Consider the following 9,883-nt stretch of genomic DNA (forward strand, 5'->3'; position numbering starts at 1 on the left):
GGCCTTATCTTTTGTTGAAGACTTCATAGTACTGTATCACCCCAGTAGAGCACTTCACTCAGACTGGTAGCCTACTTGTGGCTATTTAGAGATAGAATAGGAGGCAGAGCCTCCAACTTCCCGTTTGGGCTCGTGAGATAGACACCCACTCTGCTTTTAAGATTAGACTTAAAACCTTTTTTGATAAAGCTTATAGTTGGGGCTGGATAAGGTGACCCTGAACCCTCCTTTAATTATGCTGCAGTGGTCTAGGCTGCTGGGGGCTCCCATGATGCACTGAGCGTTTCTTTTTCACTCACAATGTGTTTATAAATCTTTATTTCACCATTAGTTATTATTAATCTCTGGCTCTCTTTTGCAGTGTGTCAAACTCACAGTGTGTCAACAAAGAACACGTTTTACATGCTGTTTTTAATCTAGGCCTGAACATCAAGTCCATTTATTCTGGCCACTTGTGTGTTCTTTTTTTATTCACTTACGATTTGAATCCTGTTACTGGTTAACATATAAATACAGAAAAATATTTTTTATCATCTTTCTGCACATAGGTTTTCTGTTGTTTTTAACACTGATAATGCCTTTCCCCTTCCCTGGACAGCCATGTAAATTCAATTGTGCATTCTTTTAATGATCACTGTTTTAAATAAGGTAGCTCCTTTTAAAACCAGAAATGCCCCCTCTGCTAAATCCTTACCCTGGATGAGTAACAGTATTAATAATTGATAGCATTCAACAGTGGAACGTTTGGACCAGGCAGACGGTGCGGTAGATGCCTTGATTATTATAATTTACTGCCTTGGCTGACAGCTGGTGTCATTAGTCACAATCTCTGTTCAGTGAGGATTGTGCACAGCTGATATAGATAGACTCCTTTACTCCTGAACCTAACTCCTGTGGATGCTGTTCATACCTTTGAAAAGAAACTCAAGAACCACCTGTGATGGCATGCCTTTAGTTAGTTGTATCTGTTTGTATCTGTTTGTAGCATTTTAGTTGTTGTATCTTATTCTGTAAATCACTTTGTGACCTTGCTTCCTGTAAAGCTCTATATAAACAAACCTTACATACTTACTTCCTCGTTGCTTTAGGTTTAGAGCTTCTCTCAAAGTCCTCAGTCACCTTGAGCTGTCATCGGCTGGATGCAGCACCAGCGGCAGCATATCACCCCTCACCTGACGAGAGAGGCTTCCCAGCCCGTGCCTGCCTTACCTCTTTGTCCATTGTTTGGACTGTTGGGGAGAAGCCAGTTCCTCTCGTGTAAGTGTATGTTGGAGCAAGGGGGAAAAGGAGTGGGGGGACAGGGGCAATAAAGAGATGGATCATGTTAAAGAGGCGTATTAAGCCACATTAGAGAAGACATTAAAAAAAAATGAAGGTAATTTCTGGAAGGCAAAACTTGGAAATTGAGTTTGGCGAGGTTAGGAAGTTTTGGGTAAAGCGTGACTTTTTTTCCCCGGTTTTTGGGGGGAGGGAATCTGTGAGACCTGAGGAGGGGATGAGGGGAGGGGGAGGTGTGAGGTTTGTGAGGACAAAGAAAAGAGAAGCCGCTCAGGTGTGCCGAGTCTCAGTCCAGTGCTGGTCATGACCACCGCTCCATGCCGGTAGCTACGAGAAGGGAGCAGACCGAGTGAGGAGCCGCCAAGGGACACAGCGATGGTGAGGTGCTGGAAGCGTTCAGAAAACTGCCTGGAGGAAGAAGAGTGCACGGTAAGCGCGTTACAGACAAGATGGAAGATTTGAAATAGCTGGGATATGTTGGTTACTTACAGACCCCACTTTTGTTGTATTACAAGTTTACAAGTTTATTGCTGGGTGGGTTCCTGTTCTGCCACAGCCTGGGATTTAAATACCCCAAATAACCATCCAATAGGTTTTTTTAAAGCCTGTTGCTGGTTCATGTGTTCTCAGGATGGGGGCCCTGAGGAGTCCCCTTTGTTCCACTTCCCGCACAAGGCATTCTGGGTCAGCCTCTCAGCCTGCCTGCTCCTGGCCATCCTCGCCCTGGGTTTAACGGGGCACTTCGGGAGGTCTCAGCCTCACACTCAGGTATGACACACACCTTCCCTTATCATGCCCTGGTTTACATTTTCCAACTTCTGATTTACAAATCTCTGTTTTTTCAGCCTTTGCAGACTGTGAGGTTCACTGTTTCAGATCAGACTGGCGCGCTTATCAACCAGTCAGCAGTTGTTGACCAGCAGAATGACTTGGTGACCTTCTCTGTGACCTCGTCGCTGAATCAGACGTCCACTGTGCTCTTTGATATAAAACATGTATGTCCAGATGACTTGAATTACTCTGAATAATTAGAAAAAAGGGGGAACATCTGCGAGTTATGATGGGTAAATGTGTTTCTGTGTTTCAGAGTCTGATCTGCTACAAGCCCGTCAGCCAGGAGAGCTGCTTCCTGAGAAAGATGGAGCAGTCAGACTACAAGAATGTGAACTCCGTCCTCCACGAGTCGGCACGCAAGGTAGCGGGCAGGGGATATGTTACATAATATGGTCTTCCCCACTGCATTACTGCATTACATCAAAGTGCACCAGGCATATTAAGAAAAAGTTGCCCTTTTAGCTCTGCCAGGTGTTTCTAAGGTAGCAGCCGCACTAATGTGTGAACTGGCATTTCAGTGCACTGCACCACTGAGCCAGGACTTGGTGGTTTTGCATGACTTTGTTGGGTACGCCGCACAAAGAGAGAGGTGAAGCGTACAGGGCCTTGAAGAGCCTCATAGTCTGTCTCTGTTACTCCGATGGCTGAATTCCTCAGCACATCTGATCCCTTCAGCCCCCTCGGCGTGCCCGAGGATATTCTTACAGGAGGTTACGGCAGCGAGCCCGAGCCCTGGCCTAGGCACAATGGCCGCTCTGTGTGAGGGCTTTTCAACTTTTAAGGCGCTTCTTTTTGGATTAAAATACAGGTTGATGCATTAAAGGGCCAGCGTGTATCTGCTTGTTGACAAATGCCTGGATCTTGAACACTGACATCCAGTCTTTAAAAAGTTTTCATCTGTGTCATTATCTGATTCTTAATTATGAATTGACAATATGATCAGGTGAATGGTGCTGGCCCTGGCTGAATGGAGACCTTGAGATGAGTTGTGGGACCTTGGAGGTAAACTGAGAGGGACTTCTTATCATCTTTTTACACAATACCCAAGTTCCTCGTCTCAGAAGCTGCTTTTCTGTGATCCTGTCTCATGGTGTCACATATCTCATACAGGCTCTGTGTATTCAAACGTAGCTGCTGTAGCCATTTAATCTATGATATTGGGGCTAGCAGACGTGGCTTGTTTGTGCTGAGGCACAATGGTCTTATTGGTTCTTTTTAACAGAAAAGGAAAACTGGTTGCTGTGTGAGCTACTCGAGCACAACAGGACTTTAAGCGGTTTGTTATCAGAGCCAATCAGAGTTGTAAGAGGCGCAATTACGCACAGTGTTTGGGGTGAATGCGAGCACAAATTCAAAGTTGGCCTCATCAGTGCAGATATCAGGCTAATAGGAGCTCAAGTTTCCATCTTTTTTTCTCGCTTTTTCTCCTTTATGAGTTTAATATGATTCCTCACAGTAATTAAAATACTTTCCGCTGAAAATAAGAACTCTTTGTTGTGGATGTTGATACTGCGGTGCTGTCCTCGGCAGAGCCAGTTCCAGCTGTCTGGGAATGAGACCCAGAGGCAGATGGAGTTCCTGGGAGTCCTGGCAGCCAGTCAGGTGAATGTGTCCTCGCTGGAAGAGCCTCTCCAGGCCCTGTGTCAGGACAGGTCGGTCCACTGGACCAGGAGGACCGAGGGTGAGGGGGCTGCTTTGGCTCAAACGTCAAATGTTGAGTTAAAAAAGGTTTACAATTATTCTGATAAGGTTTAGAAAACAAAGTTAAACTAGTGAAAAAACAAAGCTGATATATTTTGAATTTTACCTGTTGTCAACAAATCCTCATGTTTTCACTGTGTGACATCTTTTTGCATTATTAGAGGTGGGATATCAATAGTATCAGTATCAATACATCCAAATATCAATAGTATCGATACCAGCTTTAGTATCGGTACTGGATTGATACTTTGTTTCTATCCTATCCTCTATCCTCTCAGTATGTAGCTCACTGAATTGTGGTGAGAAAAGTATTTTTGGGGGATATGAAAGAATATACCTCAAACATGCACCATGAAAAATGTCTGAACCGGTTTGTGTTGACTGTCACACACAGCAACAACAGAAGGTGACCTAAAGTGCTTTAGGAACAGGTACATTTCAAAATACATGACCACGCTCTGGATTTTTGATGAAATGTGTCTTTATTTGGAACAAATAAAAACTGGTTTCACAAGCGCTTCAGATTCGGCTTAAAAAGCAATTTCTGATGCTGTTTGACAAAGCTGCACCAAAGAGCACCGCGGCGTCTTCTACTCTGATGATGATCCCCTTAAATATTCAGAAAACAGTGGAATTTTCTATAACCACCCCAGAACTGTTCCCTACTAGTTTCATAGACTCATTTATGAATCGATTCTTTTTTCCAGACACCTGAGTCACAAATTGGGAGAACAGAACAGAAATTATGCTGAAGTTTTCACACAAGGGCTCATTTGTCAGGGTCACCGGAGCCTGCGCGCAGAGAGGTTTTTCAATTAGCCCTGCGGCCGCTCCTCAACGCTGCAGCGTGTCAGGCTGAAACCTGATTCGTGGCCTAATGTGACCTTTCCACGGGGTGAAAGTCTTTTTATGTACTTTACTGTGTGCTCCCTCAACAGCATGTACGTGAGCCCATTCTGAACACCAAACTAAATCTGGCTGCTTTTAAACCATGAATGATTCATGCAAATGACTGCATTTCTAAATGATTTGTTTTCAAGTGACACTTGAATCTAAATGTGTATTTTTTAATGAGTCACATGACCTCTCATTTTCTCAGGCCCAGGCAAACAGAGGTTGGTCTACTTCTGCATCGACATCTGCTTCCCCAGCAACATCTGCGTGTCCGTGTGCTTCTACTACCTTCCAGAGTGACTCTGCATTCTCTCTCGATCCTCCCGGCAAAAGATCAGGGAAACAAAGTTGTCCTTTTTTTTTTTTTGGCTCCCTCTTCAAGAACAAAAGCGAGCTTTGACTGTTTCCTTTGTGCCATACAGCCACCAGTAAACCATTTTCTTCCTTCCGAGAAAGAATTGAGCTGGAGACGGGCTGTCACAGTTATCGCCAAATCCCCATCATCACTCTCTTCATGTATAATACCCTCTCTGGTGGCACGCTTCAGAGATTAAAGAAGAACCCCCGCTCCCCCTTTTGTGTTGTAAATGCCTCTAACTGTATGTCCTGTAACGGACTGCTGTGTGTAACCGTTCCTGTTACAACGTGACTGTTTTGTTCTGAGAATAAAAGACACAACCTGTTGGGTATAAAGACATTTCTGTACACCATTTATTCAGCAGTCCTCCTCCACATGACGAAGAACAGAACAGCTATTCAAATAAATCATACATAGCACATGTAAGAGATTAAACAAGTCTGCTGCACACACAAAGCACCCGCGATTAATGTGGTCTTTTTTACAATAAATACAGCGCTCTGTAAAAACAGAGTTTTGCAATTTGAATAAAAAAAACCAAACTATTATGTCTGCCTCGTCATTGACAGATTTCTTTCTGTACGTCTGTGGAAACAAAATAGGTCCATTAAAACAGATTTTAGCTTTACAGATTTTTATTTTGGCTGTGTCGCTCGGCATATGTGCCAGAGATGGCCACTGTGCCCGCTTCCCCGAGTCGATTGTTGTACTGGCGCTGACATACGCGACATGAGTGGCATCCTCATAAGAGTCTTTAGTTCCTGTCTGACAACCTATTATCTCTTCCTTCTGCTTCCTCCTCCTTCTCAGCCGAGCACGCTGTCATTAAAGGCCAGACACACCACGGCCTTCTGGTGGCCGCTGTATTCCCTTTTGATCTCACCAGTTTCCACGCACCACAGGCGAGCCAGGTTGTCTGAGGAGGCTGTGGAGTGAGTGAAAAAGTAGAATTAAAACAAAGCAATGTCTAGCCTTACATGAAAGTGTCTAAAAGTTTAAAAAAAAAATCATAATCTGAGAACAAACTTACAGCCATGTTTAAACCATTTTAAACCCCTTTTACATAATTCCAGATGTAATGGCAGGGCAGGGGTTAGTATGACAAATGAGGACAAAATCAGAAATGAGACGTCCTTTTTATCTTAAAAACAGCCACATTTCAAATCTGCAGCCCTCAGATAGACTGCAATGTTTTACTTTAACAACTCTTATTCAGTTTAGAGATCTGGTGTTGCTGTGTGCTGCTGTATGGACCTGTAACAATATACTGCGAGTCTCCGGAGAAGGCGCAGTCCCACATCCAGCCTCTGGATGTTTCTCCCGGATTATTGCTCTTGATGCTGAGCTCCGTCATCAGTGAGAAATTGGACGTCCTCCAGATCTTACACGTCTGGTCTGCCGAGCAGGTGGCCAGCAGCCTGGAAGCGACGACGAATGCAAAATGTCAAGTCGTATTTTCGGTGGGGAAATGAGGGGTAAATGGGAGAAAAAGGTTCACTCACGTGGAATCGGGGCTGAACTTGCAGCGGAGGGAATAGCGTTTGTGTGCAGGGATCTTGGTCTTGGGAATGAGCTGAGTCACTTCATCCCCGATGCCTCCAGCGAGGTTCCACACATAACAGTTTCCCTGTAAAAGACAGCCGGGGGACGGACGGACAAGGTTTTCATTAATATAACATGCTATAAAAGAGTGAATGTATTATCCTGCGCCACATGTTCTGCAGATTCTTTTAGGCAACTGACCGAGCTGTTGACTGCTGCCATGTAACTCGCATCTGGGTCAATGTGAACCGAATTGATTGAGACCTCCGGCTCTGGAATCAGCTGCTCATTATGGTCTGTCTTCAGATCCCAGATATGGATCACTCCACTCTGGTCTCCAACTATCAACTCTGCCTAAAAAAACATAATGAAATCTTCGGCATTAAGTGCAAATGGGCCAGATAGTAACCAAGAGTACAGCCTCACCTGATTCATCTGTGTGTACTGAGTGTCTCACCTGGTTAGGATGCAAGCACACGCAGTTGATTGGAGCGTTTACTTGGAAGATCCTCTGACACTGCAGATTTCTTGACCTACAAGGTAGAGCAGGGATCAGAGTTTAGTTTGCTGATCATTAAATAAACAAAGACCAGTGAGCTTGTCCTTCAGTACCTCAGATCCCATATGCGAGCCATGCAGTCCTCTCCTCCTGTGTACATCCAGCGTCCATCTTCGTGGAAGCCCACAGATGTGATGTTCTTGCTAACTCCATCGTAATTGATGACCGGGTTGGGGTTGTTGGAGTTCAAGTCGTACATGCGGATATGCTGATAACCTTGAAAGCACAATGCAAACATTACTATGAAGCAAAGTAACATTAAGGTGAGAAATGAGAAAAAGGATTGTGGGGAAAATTGTAACCAACCTGCAGCTGCAATCATACTTCTGTCAGGTGTGACCTCGAGGGAATTTACTTGCTGAGAGTAAATGTTAAGGAAGTGGACAATGTAGGTTGCTGCAATAATATTTTACAGCTCATCAAATTTAAAGGTCAGGGTACTACTGTCAGGTGAACAGATGACATCAGAACGGAGTCTCTGTGGACTATGATGTTCACAGACAAGGTTGTGATCTGTAGTTAAATAAGTGGAAGAGTGTCTGGAGAGAGGAAGAATGAAAGTCAGCAGAAGCAAGACAGAATACATGTGTGAATGAGAGAGAGACAGCCATAACAGTGAAGGTAGCTGAGTTTAGATACCTGAAGTCAACCAACTAAAGTAAAAGACAGTCCACAAGAGATGACAAAGAGTGAGCAGGCAGGCTGGAGAATGTGGGGATGAGTGTCAGAAGGTGGCAAGAGTGAAAGTGAAGGTTTATAAGATGGTAGTGAGACCTGCTATGATGTGTGGTTTAGTGATGGTGACACTGACAAAAAGACATGAGACAGAGCTGGATGTGGCAGAAATGAAGATTTCAAGATTCATTCGGAGTAAAGACAGCGGTTTGGAGACAGGTTAGAGGCAAGGCTGAAATGGTTTGGACATATGCAGAAGAGAGATAGTGTAAAGGAGACCTGTGTAGTGTGAATATGGAGCTGCCAGGCAGGAGGAAAACAAGAAGACCACAGAAGAGATTCTTGGACATGCAGAGGGTTGGTGTGACAAAACAGGAGGCCAGGGACAATGTGAGATGAAGGCAATTAACCCACTGTGGCAAACCCTAAAGGGTTTATAGAAGATCTATAAACACAGAACTAAAACAAAAGCACTTTTTGCGTTCACGTGGATTTTTGTGAGAAGCTATAGATAACATCTGATTAACTTTGAACTTAAAACCTGAGATTTATAAATGGTCATAACCTATAATTATTCAAATATGACAGTACACATTCTGCGTAAGCCTCCATATATCAGGGTAAGGATACTGAGTCCTGGTGCTGGACCGTCCTGGTGCAGATCCCGCTGTGGGCCTGCCAGAAGCGGACAGTGTGGTCGTATCCAGCCGTGGCCAGAATGACCGGGTCGCTACCCACCGTCCCCTGATTCACATTCATGACGAACTCCTGGCGGATACTGCAGGGAAATTCAATTTGCAACAATTAAAGTAAAATACAAAACACAGCTAAAGCACAAAAAACGGTTAAACTGTTAACGTATCATAAGCTAACCTTAGCAAAAGAGGCTAGCCAAACTTATAAGCTGTGCAATAAACAATAAACGCTTCTAGTATGAAACCATTAGATCCCTTAACTGTAACAACACAGCAATAAAATTAAAAGGACAAATTTCTTTAGTTCCCTTTGTTGTTGTTAGTGTTGAAGTCAACCAAGAAGTACGTCTCTTTAACTCGTCCCTTAGAAACATAATAGTGTTTCAAGAGTTCCGGTTTAATCACTAGATCAGTATTGCCCTCTGCTGGTGTGTCCACGAGGAATAGACATGCTGCAATTAAATACAATGATTTTCAAAGAAGTGTACACCAATAATTCATAATATTAATTATGACTAAGCGGATCTCATTATGTAATGTTGCAACATCTTTTAATTTCAGCTTTATCAGCATCGTCTGGAAAGTTGCTTGTGTCAATATGGTGACATCTCAGTCCTAATACTCGGTACTAAAGTAAAAGAAAGTAAATAATAGAAAGTTGAAAAATGCCATTGAGTCAATAGGATTTAAGATGATCGCTTCTATCACTGTATCCTGTGTTATTCTAAGTACTACTAAACTTTTCGTACATTTCAAATGGCAAGGGTTGAATAGAAACATAGCTGGATGTATAGAAACGTGCCAATATGAATACACGATTGTTGCTTAACTAGTAAGGGTTTTTTTCGGTTTATAAAAAATTACACTCCAACCTCGTGACATCATCCTCTGTATGTCCAACCAGTTTCTAGAACCGCTCAGAAAACCCTCACAAATACTGTACTCTGTACCACAATCAACAATAGCTGTAACAGGTATTAACTACACATCTAGTATCAACTTGACAGTTATGAAAGACTCATTATTAACAATGTAAAAACCAAAATGAAACAAAAACTATTGCAAAATGATATAAAACTAAAGACATTATAAATCAAAAATCGTCATGGTATATTGTCATATGATCTACCGTCTGGAATGCATTGATGTACAAAATATAAAATTATTAAGATTGAATTAAGATTGATCATTATCTAAAAATAAAAAAACAAACAACAACATAAAAACTCAGGTGATTAAAAAAAATAAACATGAGGCACAATCAACATGCTTACTATTTGTTTTTGTCCTAGTTTAGTATTTATTCCTAATTTTTGCGTCAATTTTTGGTGTTTCTTTGGGGCAGAT

At 42.9% G+C, this 9,883-nt stretch overlaps 2 protein-coding genes across 4 annotated transcripts; one reads left to right on the forward strand and one right to left on the reverse strand.

Annotated features, from left to right (window-relative positions):
- Window positions 1-1,538: 1,538 nt before the first annotated feature.
- bricd5 (BRICHOS domain containing 5) lies at window positions 1,539-5,805 on the forward strand. Its single transcript, XM_080872078.1, has 6 exons — window positions 1,539-1,707; window positions 1,909-2,046; window positions 2,124-2,273; window positions 2,366-2,473; window positions 3,643-3,793; window positions 4,913-5,805. Exons 1-6 carry the CDS (start codon window positions 1,654-1,656, stop codon window positions 5,005-5,007), a joined length of 696 nt encoding a protein of 231 aa, XP_080728204.1. The 5' UTR covers window positions 1,539-1,653; the 3' UTR covers window positions 5,008-5,805.
- Window positions 5,401-8,899, reverse strand: mlst8 (MTOR associated protein, LST8 homolog). 3 transcript variants are annotated; one of them, XM_080872075.1, is made up of 9 exons: window positions 8,715-8,899; window positions 8,472-8,619; window positions 7,473-7,524; window positions 7,220-7,382; window positions 7,065-7,140; window positions 6,809-6,961; window positions 6,568-6,692; window positions 6,320-6,483; window positions 5,401-5,990 (listed from the first exon to the last, which is right to left on the reverse strand). In XM_080872075.1, the coding sequence occupies exons 2-9, from the start codon at window positions 8,598-8,600 to the stop codon at window positions 5,872-5,874; spliced, it is 981 nt and encodes a 326-aa protein (XP_080728201.1). In that variant the 5' UTR covers window positions 8,601-8,619; window positions 8,715-8,899; the 3' UTR covers window positions 5,401-5,871. The 3 variants fall into 3 exon arrangements, with proteins under 3 accessions (XP_080728201.1, XP_080728202.1, XP_080728203.1); XM_080872076.1 differs by having other exon boundaries at window positions 8,798-8,887; XM_080872077.1 differs by lacking the exon at window positions 8,715-8,899 and having other exon boundaries at window positions 8,472-8,704.
- Between the last annotated feature and the right edge of the window lie 984 nt (window positions 8,900-9,883).

This window comes from Rhamphochromis sp. 'chilingali', assembly GCF_963969265.1.
Source record: "Rhamphochromis sp. 'chilingali' genome assembly, chromosome: 22".
Classification (NCBI taxonomy): domain Eukaryota; kingdom Metazoa; phylum Chordata; class Actinopteri; order Cichliformes; family Cichlidae; genus Rhamphochromis; species Rhamphochromis sp. 'chilingali'.